At 49.5% G+C, this 26680-nt stretch overlaps 3 protein-coding genes across 13 annotated transcripts in view; 2 read left to right on the top strand and 1 right to left on the bottom strand.

The window, feature by feature from the left end:
- The window catches only part of MSI1 (musashi RNA binding protein 1), a 28223-nt gene extending 18685 nt beyond the window's left edge, over nucleotides 1-9538 (top strand). For 6 of the 11 annotated variants that reach the window (XM_077955422.1, XM_077955419.1, XM_028829981.2 and 3 more), the window contains 4 exons: nucleotides 3318-3386; nucleotides 4511-4698; nucleotides 5208-5270; nucleotides 7749-9538. In XM_077955422.1, coding sequence (XP_077811548.1) covers nucleotides 3318-3386; nucleotides 4511-4698; nucleotides 5208-5249 — 299 coding nt within the window. In that variant the 3' untranslated portion in view covers nucleotides 5250-5270; nucleotides 7749-9538. Of the gene's footprint in view, nucleotides 1-3317; nucleotides 3387-4473; nucleotides 4699-5207; nucleotides 5271-7748 lie in introns of all 11 variants that reach the window. The other 5 variants (XM_077955421.1, XM_028829982.2, XM_028829980.2 and 2 more) reach the window with 2 other exon arrangements.
- A 10123-nt stretch (nucleotides 9539-19661) lies between these two features.
- Nucleotides 19662-26680, bottom strand: part of SIRT4 (sirtuin 4) — a 40159-nt gene continuing 33140 nt past the window's right edge. The window contains exons 5-6 of the transcript XR_013401563.1: nucleotides 26054-26135; nucleotides 19662-20416 (exon numbers count right to left, since the gene is read on the bottom strand). The gene's annotated coding sequence lies outside the window, so the exon portion shown is untranslated. The remainder of the gene's footprint in view (nucleotides 20417-26053; nucleotides 26136-26680) is intronic.
- On the top strand, nucleotides 19978-26630 carry PLA2G1B (phospholipase A2 group IB). Its single transcript, XM_001088684.5, has 4 exons — nucleotides 19978-20118; nucleotides 22677-22836; nucleotides 23657-23784; nucleotides 26429-26630. Exons 1-4 carry the CDS (start codon nucleotides 20085-20087, stop codon nucleotides 26551-26553), a joined length of 447 nt encoding a protein of 148 aa, XP_001088684.1. The 5' UTR covers nucleotides 19978-20084; the 3' UTR covers nucleotides 26554-26630.

Genomic DNA, 26680 nt, shown 5'->3' with positions numbered 1-26680 from the left:
TCCCTTGAAGCCAGGAGTTCAAGACTAGCCTGGGCAACATGGTGAAACCCCATCTTTACTAAAAAAAAAACTGAAAACTAGCCAGGTGTGGTGGTGGTACATGGCTGTGGTCCCAGCTACTTGGGAGACTGAGGAAGGAGGATCATATGAGCCCAAGAGGTGAAGGCTGCAGTGAGCCATGATTGCATCACTGCACTCCAGCCTGGGCAACAGAGCGCCATGTGTTACGGACCTACTGTGCACAGGATGCTCTCCCAGACCCTGGGGACAGAGCAGGCATAAGACAGAGGCAGGCCCTGATCTCACAGAACTTGCAATTTAGAGAAGGGAGCAAATACTTATTATATAAATAAGTCATTCTTTACAGTATGGTAAGCGCATGCTAGGGTTGACTCCTCTGATTTTATGGAAATGCCTAAATGAGCCAAACAACAGACCTCAGAGCCCAATCCCTGGCCTTAAAGAAATGACAGAAGAAATGTCTCTAAAAAGATATCTTGGCAGGCAAGGGAGTAGGGTCAAGGATCAACAGTGCTTGGGCACCTGGGATCTGAACTTTTCTCTAACCTTGCAGAAAAGGAGATTTGGGTGGCTTTTTCATGCATTCAATAAATATTAATTGTACCAGACACCACTCCAGGCACTGGGGACACAACAGTGAATGAGACGGACAAGGTTCCTGCCTTCCTGGAACTGAAATTCCAGAGGAAGGAGACAGCAGTAAACAAGTAAACAGGCCAGGCACGGTGGCTCATGCCTGTAATCCCAGCACTTTGGGAGGCTACAGCAGGTGCATCACTTGAAGTCAGGAGTTCAAAACCAGCCTGGCCAACATGGTGAAACCCCGTCTCTACTAAAAATACAAAAATTAATTGGGCGTGGTTGTGCGTGCCTGTAATCCCAGCACTTTGGGAACCTGAGGCAGGCAGATCACCTGAGGTCAGGAGTTTGAGACCAGCCTGGCCAACATGGTGAAACCCCATCTCTACTAAAAATAAAAAATAAAAATAACCAGGCATGATGGTGCATGCCTGTAGTCCCAGCTACTTAGGAGACTGAGCCAGGAGAATCACTTGAATCCAGGAGGCAGAGGTCGCAGTGAGCCAAGATCATGTCACTGCACACCAGACTGGGCAACAGAGCTAGACTCTGTCTAAAAAAAAATCAAGTAAAACAAGAAAGGCTTACCTGAGTATTCCCAAAGCAAATAAGATATTTTTGGGCTGGATGCTATGGCTCAGGCCTGTAATCCCAACACTTTGAGAGGCCAACACAGGAGGAGTTGGGAGGCGAACACAGGAGGATAGCTTGAGGCCCAGACCAGCCTGGGCAACATACCAAGACCCTATATTTTATTTTATTTTATTTTATTTTTTTGAGATGAAGTTGTGTGCTTGTTGCCCAGGCTGGCGTGCAATGGCACCATCTTGGCTCACCACAACCTCCACCTTCCGGGTTCAAGCGATTCTCCTGTCTCAGCCTCCCAAGTAGCTAGGATTACAGGCATGTGCCACCACGCCCAGCTAATTTTTTTTTTTTTTCCTGTATTGTTTTTAGTAGGGACAGGGTTTCTCCATGTTGGTCAGGCTGGACTTGAACTCCCGACCTCAGGTGATCCGCCTGCCTTGGCCTCCCAAAGTGCTGGGATCACAGGCATGAGCCACCGCACCTGGCCTTTCCAAGACCCTATCTTTACAAAAAAATTAATTTAAAACAATATATTTTTGGAGGGTGAGAAGTTCCATAAGGAAATTAAAGCAGGGAAATGTGCTAAGGCGTTAGGGTTGGGGACAAAGGGCCACCTCAGTGGGGGTATTCAGGGAAAACTTCTTAGAGGAGGTAGCATCTGAGTGAGAAGGAGCCCACTGTATGTAAAGTTTTCAGGAAAGATTCACAGTAGGAGGTGCTCACCTCTCAGCCCCGGGGAGCTCCAGGCTCAAGCCATTCAAGCCACTAGGTGTTTTTTTTTTTTTTTTTTTTTTGAGACGGAGTCTCGCTCTGTCGCCCAGGCTGGAGTGCAGTGGCCGGATCTCAGCTCACTGCAAGCTCCGCCTCCCGGGTTTACGCCATTCTCCGGCCTCAGCCTCCCGAGTAGCTGGGACTACAGGCGCCCGCCACCTCGCCCGGCTAGTTTTTTTGTATTTTTTTAGTAGAGACGGGGTTTCACCGTGTTAGCCTGGATGGTCTCGATCTCCTGACCTCGTGATCCGCCCGTCTCAGCCTCCCAAAGTGCTGGGATTACAGGCTTGAGCCACCGCGCCCGGCCATTTAAAACAATATATTTTTGGAGGGTGAGAAGTTCCATAAGGAAATTAAAGCAGGGAAATGTGCTAAGGCGTTAGGGTTGGGGACAAAGGGCCACCTCAGTGGGGGTATTCAGGGAAAACTTCTTAGAGGAGGTGGCATCTGAGTGAGAAGGAGCCCACTGTATATAAAGTTTTCAGGAAAGATTCACAGTAGGAGGTGCTCACCTCTCAGCCCCGGGGAGCTCCAGGCTCAAGCCATTCAAGCCACTAGGTGTTTTAAGCAGAGGCCCTTTCTACTCCTTCAGCAGTTATTAAACACCTGCTGTGTACAAGGCAAGGTGCTAGGTGCTGCAAAGGTGAAGATGAAGGCAGACAGCAAACAAGGGGATAGGTGCCTGTGTCTGAAGAGGAGATGGCAAACAAGGAGGCTGAGGGGATTTGGCGGAGGCAGTGGTCATTTCTGGGGGTCAGGGAGGCACTTGGGGTGCTCTCAGGGGATAGGGGCGAGGGGAGCAGGACAGGCAGCAGAGGGTGTGGTGCAAAGCTGTGGCTTCAGTGGGAGCCCAGCCCCAGCCTGACCCCTGGGGCACTCTACCTGGGAGCAGCAGGCCTGGGGGCCTGTCCCGTGTGTCATCTATCACTAGCTGTTGTGGGCTGTGAAGAAGGATGTGAGCTCCCAGGCACCTCTAGGCCAAGTGCCCCCTGTTTTGCCAAGGGCACCCTGGAGAAGGGGGCAGTTGTGGGCAACTTTCACAGCTGCTCAGGGTTGGGTGCCCTGCCTCCACCCTCCATGAGCTTTGGGTTGTTGGAGCATGTGCCCCCAGTCCAGGGCAGAAATTGAGGCTCAGCTACTCACTGGGAAGCTGTGCTCTCTCCCACCTTTTTCCATCCATGCCATGGGTCAGGACACAGATGGTGGCCCAAGGTAGCCTTTTCTGCCTTGACCCTGGGGCTACATGGACCCCTGTGAGGTAAGGCCAGGCTGGAGAGGCTCTGGCTAGAAGGTAGGGGCCTCCTTCACCCACCTCTGCCCCCACTGCCATGCTGATGTGCCCATCGCTTTCTTTTCAGCCATTCCTCTCACTGCCTACGGACCAATGGCGGCAGCAGCGGCGGCGGCGGCTGTGGTTCGAGGGACAGGTGAGCTCTTCCGGGGTGCAGGAAGAGAGATGAGGCAGCACAGGGAGCAGAGAAGTCCAGGGGAGGGGAGGTGGCCACTGCCACCCCTTTGCAGAGGGACACTTGTTCATTTACTCAAGTATCAACTGATCACCTGCTCTGTGCTGGGCATCGTGCCAGCATGGGCGAGCCAGCCAGCAGCAAGACTGGCAGGGTCGGCCGGGCAAGGTGGCTCCTGCCTGTAATCCTAGCACTTTGGGAGGCCGAGGTGGGCAGATCACCTGAGGTCAGGAGTTCCAGAGCAGCCTGGCCAACATGGTGAGACCCTGTCTCTACTAAAACTACAAAAATTAGCTGGGCGTGGTGGTGCACGCCTGTAATCCCAGCTACTCGGGAGGCCAAGGCAGGAGAATCGCTTGAACCTGGGAGGTGGAGGTTGCAGTGAGCTGAGATCACGTCACTGCACTCCAGCCTGGGCAACAGAGTGAGACTCCGTCTGTCTCAAAAGGGAAAAAAAAAAAAGACTGATAGGGTTTCTGCCTTCCAGGGCTTGCAGCCTGGTGGTGGCATCAGGTATTAAAAAGGCAATAATGCTGATGGCTGATGCTGCTGCACTAGGGGGTGTCCGGTACCAGAGAAGCTCCCAGCTGGGGCCTCTAGGAAAGGCCAGAGAAGGCTTCCAAGAGGAAGGGCCCCTTAACTTCGCATTCAAAGGCAAAGAGGAGGAAAAGTGTTTCTGGTTGAGGGAATAGCATATACAAAGGCTTGGAGGCCAGTGGGTGTGGAGAGTGCAGAAGTAGGGAGTGGAGAAAAGAGGCAGAAGGAGCCCGGGTGCTGGGGAGACAGTGGAAATTGCAAGTAGCAGAGGGACGCGGGTCAGGGTTTAGAACATGCATTCAGTTGCCAGGTGGGGTGAGGTTGGGAAGGGGCTCAGGAGAGGAGGCTGCTGAGTGGTCAGATGAGATGATGGGGGTCAGGGCTGGGGTGACTGGGTGGGTGGGTGTGGGGAGATCTCCAGGAGGTGGGCCCACAGGACTTCCTGAAATGTGGGGGTCCAGGTCAGGGTGGGTGGGACAGGCTTGAGGGTGTGCCGTGGGGTGGCAGAGAGCGCCGGGGCTATCACCGTCTTCTTTCTGGGTTGCCAGGCTCTCACCCCTGGACGATGGCTCCCCCTCCAGGTTCGACTCCCAGCCGCACAGGGGGCTTCCTGGGGACCACCAGCCCCGGCCCCATGGCTGAGCTCTACGGGGCAGCCAACCAGGACTCGGGGGTCAGCAGTTACATCAGCGCCGCCAGCCCTGCCCCCAGCACCGGCTTCGGCCACAGTCTTGGGGTGAGTGGCCAGGCCTGGCGGCCTCCACCTCACCCCCCACACCTTGAGAGACCCCCAAGTTGGGGAAGGGAGAGACTTTCTTTGTCTTTGGGGGCAAAAGGAGGGTGAGGGAGGATGAATGGAGAAAGAGTCAGTAAGGAAGAACAGTGGGGGTTATCATTCATTCAGTGGACACTTAGCTATCGCCTCTGAATGCCAGGCATAGTGGGCTCTAGGTGAAAATGAGACACATGGCGTCTCTGCTCGCATGGAGGTTCGATTCCAGCCCGGGGTGCCCTGGTTTTATCCAGGGTACTGGTTTGTGCAGATTCCCTGGCCCTTTGTTGGAGAATCTTTGAGCAGACCTGCAGTGGCGGGCGATCTGGGAAGGCAGACCTGCAATGGGGGGACGATCCAGGCAGGTATAGAGGGGTCTGCGCCTCACCTCAGATGTCCTGCAGAGAGAGAAGGAGCCCCTGATCTTCCTCTACTTTCCCAGGAGTCTAGGAGTCAAATGCTTTCCTTTTCAGGGCCCTTTGATTGCCACAGCCTTCACCAATGGGTACCACTGAAGCAGGGGACGGTGGCAGGAGGTGAGGATGGGGGGGGAGGTGGGGACAGGTGGTGGGGTGGCACTGGGGAAGCCTGTCCTGGGCCATCGAATCTCGGACACAGACCCCATCCCTGCCCTCAAGAGTCACAGTCCCAGGGGAGACAGATCTTTATACCAGCTGTGGTCAATAAACATGAAAAGCTGCTCACCCTACTCCATTTAAACACAGAAATCAAAGCAACAGTAAGGCTTCACATCCCACCTATCAGGTTGGCAAAGATTATTATTATTGAGACAAGATCTCGTTCTGTCACCCAGACCTCCTGGGCTCAAGGGATCCTCCCACCTCAGACTCCTCCCAAGTAGCTGGGACTGCAGGCACATGCCACCATGCCTGGCTAATTTTTTTACTTTTTTTGTAGAGACAAGGTTTCACTGTGTTGCCCAGGCTAGTCTCAAATTCCTGGGCTCAAGGGATCCTCCTGCCCTGGTCTCCCAAAGTGCTGGGATTACAGGTGTGAGCCACCAGGGTTTGCCACAAAGATTTTTTAAGATCTTTTATTATTTTTTATTCTATTTTTTTAGATGGAGTCTCGCTCTGTCTCCCAGGCTGGAGTGCAGTGGCACAGTCTTGGCTCACTGCAACCTCGTCCCCTGGGTTCAAACAATTCTCATGTCTCAGCTTCCCGAGTAGCTGGGATTACAGGCATGTGCTACCACGCCTGGCTAATTTTGGTATTTTTTTGGTTTAGCAGAGGCGGGTTTTGCCATGTTGGCCAGGCTGGTCTCAAACTCCTGGCTTCAAGTGATCCATCTGCCTCGGCCTCCCAAAGTGCTGGGATTACAGGGGTAAGCCACCGTGCCTGGCCCTTTTATTATTATTATTATTATTTTTAATAGAGATGGGGTCTCACTGTCACCCAGGCTGGAGTGCAGTGTGCAGTCACAGGTCGCCACAGCCTGGAACTCCTAGGCTCAAGCCATCCTCCACCTCAGCCTCCCAAGTAGCTGGGACCACAGGAACAAGCCACCATGCCTGGCTAAGATTTTTTTAAAAATTTTTTGTAGAGATGGGGTCTCATTATGCGGCCCAGGTTGGTCTTGAACTCCTGGCTCAAACGATCCTCCTCTGCCTCGGCCTTCCAAAGTGCTGGGATTACAGGCATGAGCCACTGGGCCCAGCCACAAAGGTTTTTTAAGCTGAACACTGCCAGCATTGATAAAGATACGGGAGAAACAAGTAAGTACAGTGGCTCAGGGGTTCCCGGGACAGTCTGGCAATGTTTGTTCCTGTTTCAAACATTCATGCCCTTACACCCAACAATTCCACTTCTAGGCATTTATTTTTAAAACTGCAAATAACTGAAATATCCATCAAAAGGAGAGTGGTTAAACAAATTAGTGTATGTGTATAGTGGTATAGTACACAGCTATCAAAACAGGATACCTTGACCAGGTGCGGTGGCTCACGCCTATAAGCTCAGCACTTTCGGGGGCCGAGGTGGGCGGATCACCTGAGGTCAGGAGTTCTAGACCAGCCTGGCCAACATGGTAAAACCCCATCTCTACTAAAAATACAAAACTTGGCTGGTGTGGTGGTGTGCACCTGTAATCCCAGCTACTCGGGAGGCTGAGGGACAAGAATTGCTTGGACCAGAAAGCAAAGGCTGCAGTGTGCCGAGATCAGGCCACTGCACTCCAGCCTGGGCAACAGAGCAAGACTCCACCTCAACAAACAAACAAACAAAAAAGCAACAGGATACCTTGACTTGTGGGACTGTGTACACGGCCATCACAGTGTCTATCCAGATGGCGGGAGACTGTGAGCCCATGATATTCTGTGCATTCACCCATTCATTTATGAGCCCTATTCCAGGAAAGAGGGATGAACAAGACGGACAAAGTCTTCTCTCATTTCACAGGACAAAAATCAAGTGAACGTATGAGATAATTCCAGATTGTGCATCACAGGGCTATTTTAGATGTGGGGTTCAGAGAAGGTATCTCTGAGAAGGTGACATTTGAATAAATCCAGCCATTCAAAATCTGGGGAAAGAGCCATCCAACCAGGGAACAGAAAGTGCAAAGTCTGGCTGGGTGCAGTGGCTCACATTCGTAATCCCAGATCTTTAGGAGGCCAAGGCTGGAGGATGGCTTGAGACCAAGACTTCAAGATCAGCCTGGGCAATATAGTGAATCCCCATCTCTGCTACAACAACAAAAATGAGCAGGGTGTGTTTGCCTTCCCCTGTAGTCCCAGATATTACCTGTAATCCCAGATTCTCAGGAGGCTGAGGCAGGAGGATCACTTGAGCCTAGGAGGTTGAGGCTGCAGTGAACTATGATCACTGCCACTGCACTGCACTCCAGCCTGGGCAACAGAGCTGGACCCTGTCTCTAAAAAAAAAAAGTAAGAAGAAAAAAGTGGATAGTTAATGAACAAATCTCTTCTGGGAGAGGACTGGGGAGGGCTGCGTGTGCCCCAGGAGCCCCCATAATCTCCTGGCTGTGTTCCCAGCGCCCCAGCCTGCAGCTGACTGAGGACCACGAGTGAGCCAGCGAGGGGGCGGGAGACCTCAGCCGCAGCCGCCGCCCCCTCCCCCGCAGCGACGCGGACCCGCTACTGCCTGCCCCCCACTCCCCGGGCCCGGCCCCTGCCCTGCTACCCCCCGACAGCGTCTGGCTCCCCTACTAACGTCCCCCTCTTCGCCCTTGCCCCCATCCCCACCCGCCCCTCTCCCGGCCCTGCTTTTATTTATTTTGGATTAGCCGGTTGCCCACCCCAGCCCTCTGGTCCCTCCCTCCCTGCCGCGCCCCCCTAGGACCAGCCCCTCCCCAGAAGGCTTTTGGATTTGTGCATAGCTAGAGTGAAGGCGGAGGGAGCCTGCTACAGGCCGCAGCCCCAACCCCTGTTTTTTATTCTGATTTCCCCTCCTTTACTCTTTCCTTTTTTTTTTGTTTTTTTTTTTGTTTTTTTTTTTTTTAAGAAACCGTTTTTAAACTATTTCTAGGTTTGTGAATGTGAAGCCCCAGGCCGCAGGGGGCAAGGGGCCAGGTGCCCCCCACCAGCTGAGAACAAAGTGTCTATCTGGGTTGTGGGCCCCTAGCTTCCTCCCTCCAGCCCTGGAGAGGAGGGCAGGGCTGCAGGGAGGCCAGGCCGAGCCCCTGGAACCATCCCGTCCTGTATCATATGTAAATACTGTGAGGTGATGTGCCCACCCCTCTCTAAGGCCCCTCGGGGGTGAGGGGCTCCCCCCTCCCCTGTTTCTGTCCCCTCAGACACCGTTACTGTAAGCTTGCAGGCCTCAGCTGTGGCCACGGCAGGCCCGCTCTCTCAGGCCCTCGGGGTCAAGGCCTTGGTTGGACCTGCCCACCCCGAAAACCCAGTGTGGGGGCAAAGGGCGCGGGAAGAGCAGGGCTTGCCCGGAGACACTGCTGGACGGGAATTAACTCTCCAAAGGTCTCCCCTGCCCCCTACCTAGGCTGGGTCTTCATGGTTTCTGCTCAGTCTGTCCCCTCTTCCTCCTCGACCCCCGCAATGAGTGGGCACCAGGGGACGCTCTGGCAAGGGCAGACCCCAGGGGAAAGCAAAGGGCGTCTCAGGGAACCCCCACATTCTCTCACTGAAGTTTCCCACCAGGATGACCCCACAGCCAGAGTCCCTTGGCAGCCCTCACCCCAGAGCCCCCTTCCAAGGAAAAAGAGATGTTCAGGGCATTGGACCTTCATGAACAGTGGCCTGGCTGGCGTGGCAGGGCCAAGGCCCACCCACTGCCATCCCCCTTCTGTGTGTCCCTGTCCCCCAGTTCTGAGGCCCAGGGCCTGAGCTCTCTTCCCCAGCATCGCCCCCACCCGGAAACCCCGCCTTTGGAGAGTTAATTGTCTGTGTGAGGTGCTTAACCTACCAGCCCTGAGAACACAAAGCAATAATCTTTGTTACTGAGATGCGCGGCTGTTCGTGTTTTGGTTTTTTTTTTTTTTTTAATGTTTCCTAATAAAAGAGAAGCTGCATTTTATTGGTTTTTATTTTTAATTTTCTACACGTTTGAGCTGAGTCCTGAGACACTTAGCTTCCCTCTCCCCTATCCCCATACCCTTCCACCCCACTGGGCCCAACCATGGGCTCAGGACCCTGGAATTCCGTTTTCTGATTTGTTTGGGGAATTTTTTTTTTTTTTTAAGATGTTACATGGTGTTTCGAAGCCAGCAAGTTACCACCCTCCGGTGTCTCTTCTCTCCACATCTGTAACTTCTTTTTCCAGGTTTTATTTTCAGTTTTAAATTCCTAATAAATTATTTGAAAACGTTGCTGGGCTTGTGAGTGTCTTATGTCTCTGTGCATTAAGGGATACCTCATTTTCCTGCTGTAGGGATGGCAGGACTCACCTCCATCCTCTTAGCGTCCTGGCAGGATCCAAGAATTAAATTGACACAAGATAGATGAATAGGGCCAGTCATGGTGGCTCATGCCTATAATCCCAGCACTGTGGGAGGCAGAGGTGGGCAGATGACTTGAGATCAGGAGTTCGAGACCAGCCTGGCCAATGTGGCGAAACCCCGTGTCTATTAAAAATACAAAAATTAGCCGAGCGTGGGGGTGGGCGCCTGTAGTCCCAGCGAATTAGGAGGCTGAGGCAGGAAAGTCGCTTGAACCCGGGAGGTGGAGGCTGCAGTGAGCCACGATCATGCCTCTGCACTCCAGCCTGGGTGAGAGTGAGACTCTGTCTCAAAAAAAAAAAAAAAAAAGAACAGGAGAAAAGCATACACATCTATTTATCAAAAGTTGTGCGTGGCATGGGAGCCTCCATAAAGAAATGAAGGCAGTGTGGTGGCTCATACCTGTACTTTGGGAGGCTGAGGCAAAAGGAGTGCTTGAGACCAGAGGTTCAAGACCAGCCTGGGCAACATAGCGAGACCTTCATCTATACAAAATATTAAATTATTTAGGCATGGTGGCACAAGCCTGTGGTCTCAGCTACTCAGGGGACAGAGGTGGGAAGATTGCTTGAGCCCTGGGAGTTGCAGGCTGCAGTGAGCCGTGTTCTTGACACTGCATTCCAGCCTGGAGGACAGAGCAAGATGCTCTCACTCTCAAAAAGAGAGAGAGAAATGAAGACCTAAAGCAGCAGTTAGAGTTACTTATATACTGGATTGGACAAAGAATAGTCAATTATGAAAAAGCCACTCAATTATGTTGGAGAAGCTTAAAAGATGATAGCTATCTTGGGCCAGGCATGGTGGCTCACGCCTGTAATCCCAGGGAGTGAGGCCAAGGGATTGGGAGGCCTCATCCCAATGAGGCCAAGGCGCCTCATTGGGAGGCCAAGGCGGGTGGATCGCCTGAGCTCAGGAGTTCAAAACCACCCTGGGCAACATGGTGAAACCCCATCTCTACTAAAATACAAAAAATTTGCCGGGTATGGTGGCATGCACCTGTAGTCCCAGCTACTCGGGAGGCTGAGGCACAAGAATGCGCCCAGGAGGCAGAGGTTGCAGTGAGCCAGGGTCACGCCACTGCATGCCAGCCTGGGTGACAGAGTGAGACTCTGTCTCAAAGAAAAAAAAAACCTATTTTGGCTGGGCACACTGGCTCACAACGGTAATCAAAGCACTTTGGGAGGCTGAGGCAGGCGGATCCCTTGAGTCCAGGAGTCCGAGACCTGCTTGGGTGATATGGTAAAACCCCATCTCTACAAAAAAATACAAAAATTAGCCGATGGATGGTGGTGCAGGCCTGTAGTCTCAGCTACTTGGGAGGCTGAGATGGGAGGATTGCTTGAGCCAGGGAGACAGAGGCTGCAGTGAGCTGAGATGGCACCACTGTACTCCAGCCTGGGTGACAGAGCAAGACCCTGTCTCAAAAAAAATTTTTTTAAGTTACTTTAACAAGGGTCTGCACAGAATTATCTCGGTACCAGCTTCTCGCCCTTGAAGATAAGGATGTTGCCTTTCCTTCCAGTACTGGTTGGGGGTCTTTCACTCAGGAATTTCATCATCTTCTGCCTTTAAGAAACAGCACAAAGGTGAGGGTGATCATCTTGTTCTTGCTGTTTTTCAAGTGCCTTTAGCTTAAATAATCAGTGTGGATATTTTTAAATATTCTCTGCACCTTCTCCCTCCTGCCTTCCTCCTGGGAAGGTCTTTACTTTCCACTTGACTCAGAGCTTAGTGTTGACAATGAGATACCACTTCACACTCATTGCTGGGATTACAGGTGTGCACCACCGGACCCAGCCCTTCAAACAGATACTTGTACGCCAGTGTTCACAGCAGCAGTATTCATGATAGCCAAAAGGTAGAAACAACCCAAAAGTCCATCAATGGATAAATGGATACATAAAATGTGGTCTATCCATACAATGGACTATTTAGTCAGCCTTAAAAAGGAAGGAAATTGGGCTGGGTGCTGTGGCTCATGCCTATAATCTCAGCACTTTGGGAGACCAAAGCAGGTGGATCACCTGAGGTCAGCAGTTCAAGACCAGCCTGGCTAACCTGGTGAAACCTTGTCTCTACTAAAAATACAAAAATTAGTCAGACATGGTGGTGGGCACCTGTAATGCCAGCTACTTGGGAGGCTGAGGCAGGGGAATCATTTGAACCCAGGAGGTGGAGGTTGCAGTGAGCCAAGATAGTGCCACTGCACTCCAACCTCCAGCCTGTGCAACAGAGCAAGACTCTGTCTCAAAAAAAAAAAAAAAAAAAAAAGAGGGAATTCTGGCATATACTACAACATGGATGAACCTTGAGGACATCAGGTTACATTGTGTTATGTGAAATAAGACTGTGGATGAAATACTATACGATTCCACTTACATGAAGTACTGAGATTAGTCAAATTCATAGAAACAAAAAGTAGAATGGTGGTTACCAGGGGCTAGGGCAAGGGGAAAGGAGAGTTGTTTAATGGGTGCAGTTTCAGATTTGCAAGATGAAAAAGGTTAGCAGTGTGAATATACTGAACACTACTGAACTGCCTATTCAAATATGGTTAAGATGGTAAACTTTATGTGTTTTTTACCAGAATAAAAAAATCCTTAAAGTTTGAAATGCATACAGAAGTGCTTATGAATAAAATGACTTGAGAGCTATGATTTGCTTTAAAATAGCCAATAAAAAAGAAGTATGTGAGTGATATGGTTTGGCTCTGTGTCCCCACCCAAATCTCATCTGGAATTGTAATCCCCAGGGAAGGACCTGGTGGGAGGTGATTGGATCATGAGGGTGGTTCCCCCCATGCTGTTCTCATGATAGTGAGTTCTCACAAGATCCAGTGGTTTAAAAGCAGCACTCCCGGCCAGGCACGGTGGCTCACGCTTGTAATCCCGGCACTTTGGGAGGCCAAGGCGGGCGGATCACGAGGTCAGGAGATTGAGACCACGGTGAAACCCCATCTCTACTAAAAATACAAAAAATTAGCCTGTAGTCCCAGCTACTCAGGAGGCTGAGGCAGGAGAATGGCGTGAACCCGGGAGGCGGAGCTTGCAGTGAGCCGAGGTCGAGATTGTGCCACTGCACTCCAGCCTTGGCTACAGAGCGAGACTCTGTCTACAAAAAAAAAAAAAAAAAAAAAAAGTAGCACTCCCCACTCTGCTCTCTCTCTCCTGCTGCCATTTAAGACTTGCCTTGCTCCCCCTTTGCCTTCTGCCATGATTGTAAGTTTCCTGAGGCTTCCCAGCCATGTGGAACTACTAAACCTCCTTTCTTGATAAATTACCCAGTCTCAGGTAGTATCTTTATAGCAGTGTGAGAACAGACTAATACAGAGAATTGGTACCAGCTCTCACGAGATCTGATGATTATATAAGGGGGAGTTTTCCTACACAAGGTCTCTTCTCTTGTCTTGCCACCGTGTGAGACGTGCCTTTCACCTTTTGCCATGATTGTGGAGGCGTCCCCAGCCAGGTGGAACTGTAAATCCATTAAACCTTTATTTTCTTCCTAGTCTTGGGTATGTCTTTATCAGTAGCATGAAAACTGACTAATACATATGAAAATGCCTGGATATCCAGGCAGAAGTCTACTGCACCATGTCTGGGGGCTACACAGAGCAATGGGGCCCTGGGTCTGACCCATGAAACCATTTTTCTGTCCCAGGCCTCTGTGCCTGTGATGGGAGGGGCTGCCATGAAGATTCCTGATGTGCTCTGGAGACATTTTCCCCCATGGTCTTGGCCATTAACACATTTGGCTTTTTGTTACTTATGCAAATTTCTGCAGCTAGCTGGACTTCCCAGAAAATGAGGTTTCCTTTTCTACTACATGGTCAGGCTGCAAGTTTTCCAAACCTTTATGCTCTGCTTCCCTTTTAAACATAAGTCCCAATTTCAAACCATCTCTTTGTGAATGCACATGATAGAATGCTTTCAGAAAAAGCCACATCACCTCTTGAACGCTTTTCTGCTTAGAATTTTGTTCTGCCAGATAACCTAAATAGTCTCTCTCAAGTTCAAAGTTCCACAGATGTCTAGGGCAGAGGCAAAATGCCACCAGTCTCTTTGCTAAAGCATAGCAAGAATTACCTTTGCTCCAGTACCCAGTAAGTTCCTCATCTCCATCTGAGACCACCTCAGCCTGGACTTCATTATCCATATCACTATCAGCATTTTGGTCAAAACCATTCAACAAGTCTCTAAGAAGTTCCAAGCTTTCCCACATCTTCCTGTCTTCTTCTGAGCGCCCCCCACAAACTGTTCCAACCTCTGCCTGTTATCCAATTCCAAAGTCACATCTATAGTTTCAGGTTATCTGTATAGCAGTACCCCTAGCAGAGGTTCTCCATGAGCCAAGATCATGCCACTGCACTCCAGCCTGGGTGACAGAACCAGACATCATCTCAAAAAAAAAAAAAAAAAAAAAAGAGAGAGCGAGATCCTATACCCAACCTGCATGTATTATGTTCCAATAATCTGTATTACCTTTTTTTTTTTTTTTTGAAACAGGGTCTCCCTCTGTTGCCCAGGCTGGAGTAGAGTGGTGCAATCACAGCACAATGTAGGCCTTGAATTCCTGACTCAAGCAATCCTCCCGCCTCAGCTTCCCGAGTAGCTGGGATTGTAAGCCTGAGCCATCATGCCAGGGCTATATCACTCTTCAAGTTTTCCAGCGGAGTCCAGGGATCAGTCAAGTTTGGGAACCACTAACTACATTATCCCTTCTCTGGATAGATGGGGAGGTAGACAGTGCCATTGTAGCAGTTAGGGGGCTGTCAGGAAGATCCGGACACTGAGGATGCTGGCTTTGGAAGTGGAAAAAGTTTTCATTAAACTGGTATATTGCCGGGCGCAGTGGCTCACGCCTGTAATCCCAGCACTTTGGGAGGCCGAGGCAGGCGGATCACGAGGTCAGGAGATGGAGACCATCCTGGCTAACACACTGAAACCCCATCACTACTAAAAAAGACAAAAAAATTAGCCGGGTGTGGTGGCGGGCGGCTGTAGTCCCAGCTACTCGGGAGGCTGAGGCAGGAGAATGGCGGGAACCTGGGAGGCAGAGCTTGCAGTGAGCCGAGATCGTGCCACTGCACTCCAGCCTGGGCGACAGAGTGAGACTCCGTCTCAAAAATAAATAAATAAATAAAAAATAAATAAACCGGTATACTGCCTCAACTTGCTCCTTGGCACCTGATGGTGGGCTAGCCTATGCAAGGCTCTTAGTATCCTTCCTAGCACAGCCTCACAGCATGTTAATTGCTGCTGCTGCTGCTGTTGTTATCACTGGAGAGAGCAGGAATCAGAGGCAGGTAGACACAGGTTCAAATTTTTTCTCCACCACCTTCTAGCCATGTGACTTTGAGAAAGTTACTTAAACTCTCTGAACCTGCTTCATCATCTATAAGATGGGGAAGATGATGACAACCATCACAGCAATAATAACTATATCAGAAGAGTGTTGTTAGGCTGAAAGACAACATATGTAAAGCACAGTGCTTGCACAATGCCAAGCGTAGAGAAACACTCAGCAAATGGTAGCTGGCAGCTGCTGTCAAGCACTTCCTAGAAACAGGAGCCTTACCCTTTAGAAGCCAAGAAGACGTGACCTTGCTAAAGTGTGGGTATGCCATCACCTGAAGGAGTCAAGAAGCTATGCTTAGCTGTACTTTCCACTGAAGAGTGTGTTTTTCCCAGGCTGGGAGAGGCTATGCTTTGCACACCTGTGCAGGGATCTGGGGTGGTGGAAGGTCAAGGTACAAAGAGCACAGGGCCTTGGGGAGCTACCCAGTGCCCTTCCAGGTCCCTTATACTGTCACCTCTGTGGCCGGGGCCTCAGAGGTCTGGGCTGTCAAGAGTTAGCATGTCTCTTTCCAGGGGGAGAAGGTTGTGGCAGCAACCTGACCCCCTCCCCACCAGGTGCTTTGTCTAAACTCCAGCACGTGGAGTTTGTCCAGATTGTCCTTAGGAAGGCTTTCATGGGCTGGGGAAGGAGGGAAGTCGTAGGTTGAACTGAATCTCTTCCTTCCTCAAGGGACTTTCGGTACTCCCTGGCCTGAGATGGTAGCATGAGAACCAAATCCAACTCTTACCTTGGTCCTGGTGTGTGACTCTGGGGCAGTCACTTAACCTCTCTCAGCCTCAGCTGTCTTCTCTATAAAATGAAGTTTGTACTTGGACCTACCTCAACCTTTGTGCCAGGTTCTTAGCATATGGGACCTGGGATGGAGTTAGCACTCGGTTAATAGTAATTCATAGCCAGGTGCAGTGCCTCACGCCTGTATTCCCAGCATTTTGGGAGACCGAGGCGGGTGGATCACTTGAGGCCAGGAGTTTGAGAACAGCCTGGCCAACATGGCAAAACACCATCTCTAATAAAAATACAAAAATTAGCCAGGCGTGGTGGCACATGCCTATAGTCCTAGCTACACAGGAGGCTGGGGCAAGAGAATCACTTAAACCTGTGAGGTGGAGGTTGCAGTGAGCCAAGATTGTGCCACTGCACTCCAGCCTGGATAAAAGGTTAATTAATAACTTTACTTGCAACCACAGCTGCTTCTCCTTCTTTGAGCCACCCCAGTCACCCACTTAGTGTCCTTCAGGCCTAAATCTAGGAGCAGTGCCTGGTCCTCTGTCTTGTTATGACCCCAAGGAACCCACATAAGAGGGACTGAAGATTTTGCTGGGCAAGGCTTCGCTGTGCTTGGGCAGACTCCACTCATTCTGGGGCTGCAGAGGCAGGGCCATTCAGTCAAGCTGATGCGGGATTCTGACCTACCCAAGGCCCCCTTCATTAGTTCTCATAGCCCCCACCTCCCATGGGGCAGCCCTGAGACAGGCTCTGTGACAATCCACAGCAGCCCTATCCAACAGAACCTTCTGGGATCATGGAAACATTCTTTGGCTGCCAATCTGGCAGCCACCCACCACGTGTGTCTATGAGCCTCAAAATGTAGCTATTGTGACCAAGAAACTGAATTTTTAATGGTATTTCATTTCTATTTTTATTTATTTTTTGAGACAGGGTCTTGCTCTGTTGCCCAGGCTAGAGCGCAGTGGCACAATCTTGGCTCACTGCAACCTATGCCTCCCGAGTTCAAGTGATTCTCCTGCCTCAGCCTCCCAAGTAGCTGGGATTACAGGTGCGCACCACCACACCCGGCTAATTTTGTATTTTTAGTAGAGATGGGGTTTCACCATGTTGGTCAGGCTGGTCTTGAACTCCTGACCTCAGGTGATCCACCTGCCTCGGCCTCCCAAAGCCCTGGGATTGCAGGCGTGAGCCACTGTGCCCGGCCCAGAAAAGAGATGATTAAACATAAAGCAGCCATGTGATGAAACAGCATTTTGCCTCTGTGGTCTTCCTCCCCTAAACCCATAACTCTAATCTAATTATGAGAAAAACATAGGACAAATTCCAATAGAGAGCTGGGCACAGTGGCTCACGCCTGTAATCCCAGCACTTTCAGAGGCCGATGCAGGCAGATCACGAGGTCAAGAAATCAAGACCATCCTGGCCAACATGGTGAAACCTCATCTCTACTAAAAATACAAAAATTAGGGGGACGTGGTGGTGCACGCCTGTAGTCCCAGCTACTCAGGAGGCTGAGGCGGGAGAATCACTTCAACCCGGGAGGCAGAGGTTGCAGTGAGCCGAGATCACACCACCGCACTCCAGCCTGGTGACAGAGTGAGACTCTGTCTCAAAAATAAATAAAAATAAATAAATAAAAATCAGCTGGGCGCAGTGGCATGTGCCTGTAATCCCAGCTACTCAGAGGCTGAGGCACAAAAATCACTTGAACCTGGGAGAAAGAAGTTGCAGTGAGCCGAGATTGTGCCACTGCACTCCAGCCTGGGCAACAGAGTGAGACTCCAACAAACACACACACACACACACACACACACACACACAAATTCCAAGAGAGGGTCATCCTGACCAATACTCCTCAAAACTATCAAGGTTGCTGGGCACAGTGGCTCATGCCTGTGATCCCAATGCTTTGGGAGGCTTAGATGGGAGGATCACTTGAGGCCAGGAGTTCAAGACCAGCCTGGGCAACATAGGGAGACGCCTTGTCTCCAAAAAAAAATTTTTTTTTATATGGAGTCTTGCTCTGTCGCCCAGGCTGGAGTCCAATGGAGCAGTCCTGGCTCACTGCAAGCTCTGCCTCCTGGGTTCACGCCATTCTTCTGCCTCAGCCTCCCGAGTTGCTGGGACTACAGGTGCCCGCCACCACCCCCGGCTTATTTTTTTATTTTTAGTAGAGACGGGGTTTCACCGTGTTAGCCAGGATGGTCTCCATCACCTGACCTCGTGATCTGCCCGCCTCAGCCTCCCAAAGTGCTGGGATTACAGGTGTGAGCCACTGTGCCTGGCCCAAAAAATTTTTTTTAATTAGCCAGGTGTGGTGACACATGTCTGTAGTCCCCACTAATCGGGACGCTGAGGTGGGAGGATTGCTTGAGCCCAGGAGGTTGAGGCTGCAGTGAGCTATGATCGTGTCACTGCACATCAGCCTGGGAAACAGAGCGATACTTTGTCTCTAAAAACAAAACAAAACAAAACAAAAACAGATAAATAAATTAACTAGGCCCTCCTTACCCCACAGGGTTGTTGTAGAGGTCACATAGAAACAGAAGAGCACCAAGTTAACCAATTATAAATCTATAGCGAGAGAAGCAGATCAGAGACCAGGCAAGGTAGCTTATGCCTGTAATCCCAGCACTTTGGGAAGCTGAGGCGTGTGGATCACCTGAGGTCAGGAGTTTGAGACCAGCCTGACCAACATGGTGAAACCTTGTCTGTACAAAAAATACAAAAATTATCCAGGCATGGTGGCAGGTGCCTATAATTCCCAGCTACATGGGAGGCTGAGGCAGGAGAATTGCCTGAACCTGGGAGGCGGAGTTTGCAGTGAGCCGAGATTGTGCCACTGCACTCCAGCCTGGGCGATGAGAGCAAAACTCTGTCTCAAAAAAAAAAAAAAAGAGAGAGAGAGAAGCAGATGAGCAGTTACCAGGGGCTGAGGGAGTATGACTGCTAATGGGTACAGGGTTTCTTTCTGGAGTGATGAAAATGTTCTGGAACCCCGTACAGGTGATGGTTGCACAACACTGTGAAGGTACTAAATGTCACTGAATTGTTTACTTAAACGTGGTTATGCTATGTGAATTTCACCAAAACAATGTTATATCGATATTTGATGTAACCGTTCTCTTTTTTTTTTTTTTTTTTTTTTTGAGATGGAGTTTTGCTCTTGTTCCCCAGGCTGGAGTGCAGTGGCGCCATCTCAGCTCACCGCAACTTCCGCCTCCAGGGTTCAAGCCATTCTCCAGCCTCAGCATTCCAAGTAGCTGGGATTACAGGCATGCGCCACCACACTTGGCTAATTTTGTATTTTTAGTAGAGACGGGGTTTCTCCATGTTGGTCAGGCGGGTCTTGAACTCCCCAACTCAGGTGATCTGCCGCCTCAGCCTCCCAAAGTGCAGGGATTACAGGCGTGAGCCACTGCGCCTGGACTCTGATATGCCAGTTCTAATGTCCTTTAGTATTCTATAAGTTAGATCCAGGCCTTTGGAATCCAAAGCCCAGGTTCTTCTCACAAACCCACACTGCAGAGGGGAGTGGTGGGATAAAATAAACCCTGTGTCTTGGAATCAGACAGATCTAAACTGGAGCCCTATTTTGTCGTCTGCCAACTGCGTGATCTTGGGCAAGTTACCGCACCTCTCTGAACCTATCTCTTCATCTGCAAGCTGCATGACTGATGGGACTATTCAACTAGACCCAGTGCACAGATTCAGGCACTTGATGAGACATGGAGGCTGCAGGCAGCAATCTTTTTTTTTTTTCTTTTGAAATAGGGTCTCACTCTGCTGCAGAGGCTCAGTCACGGTTCATTGCAGCCTTGACCTCCCTAGATCACGAGATCCTCCCACCTCAGCCCCCTGAGTTGCTGGGATCACAGGTGCAATCCATCACCACACCTGGTTAACATTTTTTTTTTTTTTAAGAGATGAGGTCTCTCTATGTTGCCCAGGCTGCACTTCCTTCTTGTCTCCCTTATCCCAGCGTCCGACTGAACTGATGGCTTTGCTTTCCCCAACCAGCCCATGAAGCTGGGCTGAGTACAAAGTGGTGGGTATGAGGGTCAAGATTGTGAGCTCTGAAAACTCCAGAAACCATCCCTTTGGTTAACAGTTGCTAAGGACAAATGCATAACATGTTTTCCAATGATCCCTTGCTGGCAAATTGTCAGGGTCATTCCTGCAACAGATTCAAGGCCAGCCCCAGACTCAGCCAAGAGCAAAGCAAAGCAAACACTCCAGCCTTATCTGGGCAGGGGTGTGTGGAGACGGACTATAAGACTATAACCGAAACTGGTCATCTCAGTTCTCCTCTCACCTCCTTGACTGCAGGATGAAACTGCTTGTGCTGGCTGTGCTGCTCACAGGTAGGCAAGTCTCCCGGGCTCCGCCCGCCTTTCTCTCCCAAGTGAGCTAAGATCTAACTCCTCCGGAATGGGGGCCACAGGCCACAGTAGACAGGGCTGGCCAGCCCCGCAGTCTCAATTCGAGATTCCCAGTGGGCCTTAAGGGCTCCTCTATTGGGGTTCCCTCAAGGCTGGCACCTTTTCTTTTTTTTTTTTTTTTTTTTTTTGAGACGGAGTCTCGCTCTGTCACCCAGGCTGGAGTGCAGTGGCCGGATCTCAGCTCACTGCAAGCTCCGCCTCCCGGGTTTACGCCATTCTCCTGCCTCAGCCTCCCCAGTAGCTGGGACTACAGGCGCCCGCCACCTCGCCCGGCTAGTTTTTTTGTATTTTTTAGTAGAGACGGGGTTTCACCGTGTTAGCCGGGATGGTCTCTCGATCTCCTGACCTCGTGATCCGCCCGTCTCGGCCTCCCAAAGTGCTGGGATTACAGGCTTGAGCCACCGCGCCCGGCCTGGCTGGCACCTTTTCAACCTGCAAATCTGAACTCAGATTGCCTGAGCTAAGAAAGCTTGCCTTTATTTTCTTTTTCCAGACAGGGTCTTGCTCTATCGCCCAGGCTGGAGTTCGGTGGCGTGATCATAGCTCACCGCAGCTTCCAACTCGTGGGCTCAAGTGATCCTCCCACCTTAGTCAACTAAGTAGTTAGGCCAACCTCCCATTTATTTTATTTTATTTTATGTTATTATTTTAATTTTTATTTCACTTTATTTTATTCTTGAGACAGGGGCTCACTCTGTCACCCAGGCTGGAGTGCGGTGGCGTGATCTCAGATCACTACAACCTCCGCCTCCTGGTTTCAAATAATTCTCTTGCCTCTGCCTCTCAAGTAGCTGGGACTTGTAGCTCTCAAGTAACTGGCACACACCACCATGCCCGGCTAATTTTTTTTGTATTTTTTTAGTAGAGACAGGTTTTCACCATGTTGGCCAGGTTGGCTGACCTCCCTTTCAGTTTCTCCTCATCCTGCTCTATCTTTCCCCTTTCTAATGGAGTATCCAGTTTCCTTACTTATCACATTTATTATTATTATTATTTTTTTTTGAGACAGAGTCTTGCTCTGTCACCAAGGCTGGAGTGCAGTGGTGCGATCTTGGCTCACTGCAAGCTCCGCCTCCCGGGTTCACGTCATTCTCCTGCCTCAGCCTCCCCAGTAGCTGGGACTAAAAGCGCCCGCCACCACGCCCAGCTAATTTTTTTGTATTTTTAATAAAGACGGGATTTCACCGTGTTGGCCAGGATGGTCTCTATCTCCTGACCTCGTGATTCCCCTGCCTCGGCCTCCCAAAGTGGTGGGATTACAGGCGTGAGCCACCGCGCCCAGCCTTATCACATTTATTATTGTTTTTCTCTCCCACTAGGTTGTAAGCTCCATGAGGTTAGAGAGTATTATTATTATTATATCTGTTCACTGCTATATCTCTAGCTCCTAGGACACAGCCTGGCACGTAGTAAGTGCTCAATAAATATTCACTGGATAAACAATGCAGATAGTTTAAAACTTTCTGGCCTAGGGAGGCTGAGGCAGGAGAATGGCATGAACCCGGGAGGTGGAGTTTGCAATGAGCCGAGATCGTGCCACTGCACTCCAGCATGGGTGATAGAGCGAGACTCCATCTCAAAACAAACAAACAAACAAAAACTATCAGGCCTAGCTGGGTGGCACATGCCTGTAATCCTAGCACACTTCGGGAGACTGAGGCCGTAGGATCCCTTGAATCCAGGAGCCCAGAGACCAGCCTGGGCAATATGGCAAAACCCCGTATCCACAAACAACACAAAACATTACTGGGGTGTGGTGGCCCATGCTTGTAGTCCCAGCTACTTGGAAGACTGAGTTACAGCGAGCCATGATTGCACCACTGCACTCCCCCGGGAGCAACAGAGTGAGATCCAAAAAGAAGAAGAAAAAGAATATATATATATATATACACACACACACACATACACACACACACACATATATATAAACTTTATATATATAAAGTTTTCATTTAAAAAAAAAAAAACCGGCCGGGCGCGGTGGCTCAAGCCTGTAATCCCAGCACTTTGGGAGGCCGAGACGGGTGGATCACGAGGTCAGGAGATCGAGACCATCCTGGCTAACACAGTGAAACCCCGTCTCTACTAAAAAATACAAAAAACTAGCCGGGCGAGGTGGCGGGCGCCTGTAGTCCCAGCTACTCGGGAGGCTGAGGCCGGAGAATGGCGTAGACCCGGGAGGCGGAGCTTGCAGTGAGCTGAGATCCGGCCACTGCACTCCAGCCTGGGCGACAGAGCGAGACTCCGTCTCAAAAAAAAAAAAAAAAAAAAAAAAAATTAAAAAAATAAAAAATAAAAAAAATAAAAAAAACAACAACCTCTACCCACTTTCACTTCACCAGGTTCCTGGGTCCAACGGTTTTCGGAGGAGGCAGCTGGCAGGGGTCAGGGAGGCAGCATGGGGCCCGAGGGAGCAGGAAGGCAGTGTGTCCCCGGGGTGCTGGCAGACCGATTTGAACTCTGGCTATGTCTTCTTGCAGTGGCTGCCGCCGAGAGCGGCATCAGCTCTCGGGCCGTGTGGCAGTTCCGCAAATTGATCAAGTGTGTGATCCCGGGGAGCGACCCCTACTTGGAATACAACAACTACGGCTGCTACTGTGGCTTGGGGGGCTCAGGCACCCCCGTGGATGAATTGGACAAGTAAGTGATCCGCCTGGAGGAAAACTGGAGTGCCTGCCGGGGGCGGGGCGGGGCATACGCCAAGGATCTCATGAGGCATACAAAGGGGACTTGCATATCTGCTAAGGATAACATATTTTCACCTCTTGTCATATAAAGAAATACGTTCCAAGAGGACCCTGTAGCGAACGCTCCCCGTTAGAGATGGAAACAATGACCGACATGCAAAACAGTGGGAGATGCTGCCCTCCAGTGGCAGAATGTGGCAACAGTAAACATCACAGCAACAATCCACGTGTCATTTTCTAGCAGCGGTTAAGTGTCACACTGCACCTTCTGATTACAGGATTTTACTGTATGCTTGCAACCATGTTAAAAATCGCTTTCAGGCCAAGCGCGGTGGCTCATGCCTGTTATCCCAGCACTTTGGGAGGCCAAGGCGGGTGGATCACTTGAGGTCAGGAGTTCGAGACCAGCCAGGCCAACATGGTGAAACTCTGTCTCTACCAAAAACACAAAAATTAGCTGGACGTGGTGGTGAGCGCCTGTAATCCCAGCAACTTGGGAGACTGAGTCGGAGGTTGCAGTGAGCCAAGATCGTGCCACTGCGGTCTAGCCTGGGTAACAGAGCAAGACTCTGCCTCAAAAAAAAAAAAAAAAAAAAAAAAAATGCTTCCAATAAATATATGATAAAAGGACTTATATTTTTTCAAGCCATAGGATCATTTCTCCTGGAGCATCTTGGCGAAGTCATCCCCACCTGTTCCTGAGAGTGGGCAGGTGAGGGCTGACCTATTGCTCTGCCCTTACTACTATCTCAGCTGTCCCTCCCACTTTCCAGGTGCTGCCAGACACATGACAACTGCTACGACCAGGCCAAGAAGCTGAGCAGCTGTAAATTTCTGCTGGACAACCCGTACACCCACACCTACTCATACTCGTGCTCTAACTCTGAGATCACCTGCAGCAGTAGGTTTACCCCTTCCTTGACCTATGAATTCTAGTAGGTTCTCAGTAGGCTGGGGGGAAATAATAGTAATAACAGCCATGATTTAGTGATAATTTTCTTGGTTCTGGGCAGTGTCTCCTTTAATCCTCACAACACTATGGGATAGGTACAATTATTATCCTCGCTTAACAGATAAGAAAACTGAGGCTCAGAAGGCTGAGCTATTTGCCCAAGATCACACAGCTTGTAAGTGGTGATGGTTTGCTTTTGTTGTTGTTATTTAGAGGCAGGGTCTTGCTCTGTCACCCAGGCATGAGCACAGCGGTGCAACCATAGCTCACTGCAGCCTCAACCTCCTGAGCTCAAGGGATCTGCTGACCTCAGCCTCCCAAGTAGCTGGGACTACAAGCGTGCACCACCATGCCTGGCTAATTTTTAAATTTTTTTGTAGAGACAGGGTCTCACTACATTGGCCAGACTGGGCTTGAACTCCTGGCTTCAAGCAATCCTCCCACCTTGGCCTCCCAAAGTGCTGGGATTACAGGCATGAGCTACCATGCCTGGCTACTTATTTCTTTATATTGCATCTTTCCAATAGAATGTAAGATCCACAGAACAGGGATTACTGTCTATTTTCTTCCTTTTTTTTTTTTTTTTTTTTTTTTTGAGACAGAGTCTCACTCCATCACCACAACCTCCACTCAGCTCACCGCAATCTCTGCCTCCCAGGTTCAAGCAATTCTCCTGCCTAAGCCTCCTGAGCAGCTGGAATTACAAGCGTGCACCACCACGCTCTGCTAATTTTTTGTATTTTTAGTAAAGACGGGGTTTTACCATGTTGCCCAGGCTGGTCTCAAACTCCTGACCTCAAGTGATCTGCCTGCCTCGGCTTCCCAAAGTGCTGGAATTATAGGCATGAGCCACCATGCCTGGCCAATTACTGTCTATTTTCTTTATTGCTATATCCCCAGATCTAGAGCAGTGCCTGGCATATAGTAGGTGCTCAATAAATAATTGATGAATGCATAGCCTAGATATGCATTCGTTTTCTTTTTTTAAAACAATCTTGACAGCTTTGCAGAATAGATACAATCTTGCATTCTGCCTTTTCATTTATCACCTTGTCATGACTTTTTCATATTGCCTCAGACCTTTATTGTTTCTATTTCTTCCATTGTTACTATTTTAATCACTGAATAATATGGCTTAATTTGCTTATACATCCTCCTGTTCCACTTTAGAAGGCCAAATTTACAAATCTGTTGAAAGCTATGAACCCTCTCCCCAGGGAAATACACGTATGTATACACACACACACACACACACGCACACACAATTTCTTTTTAATGTTTGCAACTAGGACAAGAAACCTGCAGTAGAGGACGTTTGTTCATATTAATTAAAAATAACTCAGTTGAGCACAGTGACTCACGCCTATAATCCCAGTACTTTGGAAGCCCAAGGTGGGTGGATCACTTGAGGTGAGGAGTTCGAGACCAGCCTGGTCAATATGGTGAAACCCCATCTCTACTAAAAATACAAAAATTAGCCAGGTGTAGTGATGCACACCTGTAGTCCCAGCTACTTGGGAGGCTGAGGCAAGAGAATTGCTTGAACCTGGGAGGTGGAGGTTGCAGTGGCCGAGATCATACCACTGCACTCCAGCCTGGGTGACAGAGTGAGACTCTGTCTCAAAAAAATAAACAAATAAAATAAAGTATTGGAAAGAAACAAAACTAATAAGATTCCTGAAGGTAAGCAGAGATACATAAATTACATGTAATAAAGTTTAAATGCATTTTAAATGTAATCTTATTGTTTATTTTGGTTACAAAAGTAAACAAGCCAAAAATAATGCAACTTCAAACTTTACATAAATATCTATTTTGGAAAGTGGAAGGCATCTATAATCCTGCTACCCAAAGATAACCAGTTACATATTCCTCCAGATTTTTGGGACATACACTAGCTTTTTTTATTTGGGAAAACTTCCATGTGCAGGCATACCTAATTTTTCTAAATGTCTATGTAGTATTCAATTTAAGGATGTTCCGTAATTTTAAAAATACATGCTTTAAAGTAGAGAAACTAGGCTGGGCATGGTGGCTGAAGCCTGTATTCCAGCACTTTGGGAGGCTGAGGCAGGTGGATCACTTGAGGTCTGGAGTTCGAGACCAGCCTGGCCAACATGGTGAAACCCCCTCTGTACTAAAAATACAAAAATTAGCTGGGCATGGTGGCGAGCACCTGTAGTCCCCGCTACTCGGGAGGCTGAGGCAGGAGTATTACCTGAACCCAGGAGACGGAAGTTGCAGTGAGCTGAGGATCGCGCCATTGCACTCCAGCCTGGGCGACAAGAGGGAAACTCCATCTTAAAAACAAAACAAAACAAGACAAAAAAACACAAGATGCCCAGATAAATTTGACTCTCAGCTAAGCAATGGATAATTTTTTGGGGGGTATATGTCCCAAATATTGCATTCATTGTTTATCTTAAAGTCAAATTTAACTGGGCATCCTGATGTATTTGTATTCGCTTAATCTGTTAGCCCTAAACGTGCATCAGTGGAATGGCTGCCGGCTTGTTGCAGTTAATTCTTCTTGCCCCTGGATTGTACAAAACAGGGTCCACCTTGGCTGTCCTCTCCTCTTGTCCCTCTCCAGGCAAAAACAAAGAGTGTGAGGCCTTCATTTGCAACTGCGACCGCAATGCTGCCATCTGCTTTTCAAAAGCTCCATATAACAAGGAACACAAGAACCTGGACAGCAAGAAGTATTGTCAGAGTTGAATATCACCTCTCAAAAGCACCACCTCTACCTGCCTCAACTCACACTGTGCCCTTCAATAAAGCACCTTGTTGAAAGACCTCATGTTTGGATATTGTTTTATTCTCTCTCTATAAACTAGGTCTCCGC

This window comes from Macaca mulatta, chromosome 11 (genome assembly GCF_049350105.2).
Source record: "Macaca mulatta isolate MMU2019108-1 chromosome 11, T2T-MMU8v2.0, whole genome shotgun sequence".
NCBI classification, from domain to species: Eukaryota; Metazoa; Chordata; class Mammalia; order Primates; family Cercopithecidae; genus Macaca; species Macaca mulatta.
This window is presented reverse-complemented; position numbering and strand designations above follow the sequence as displayed.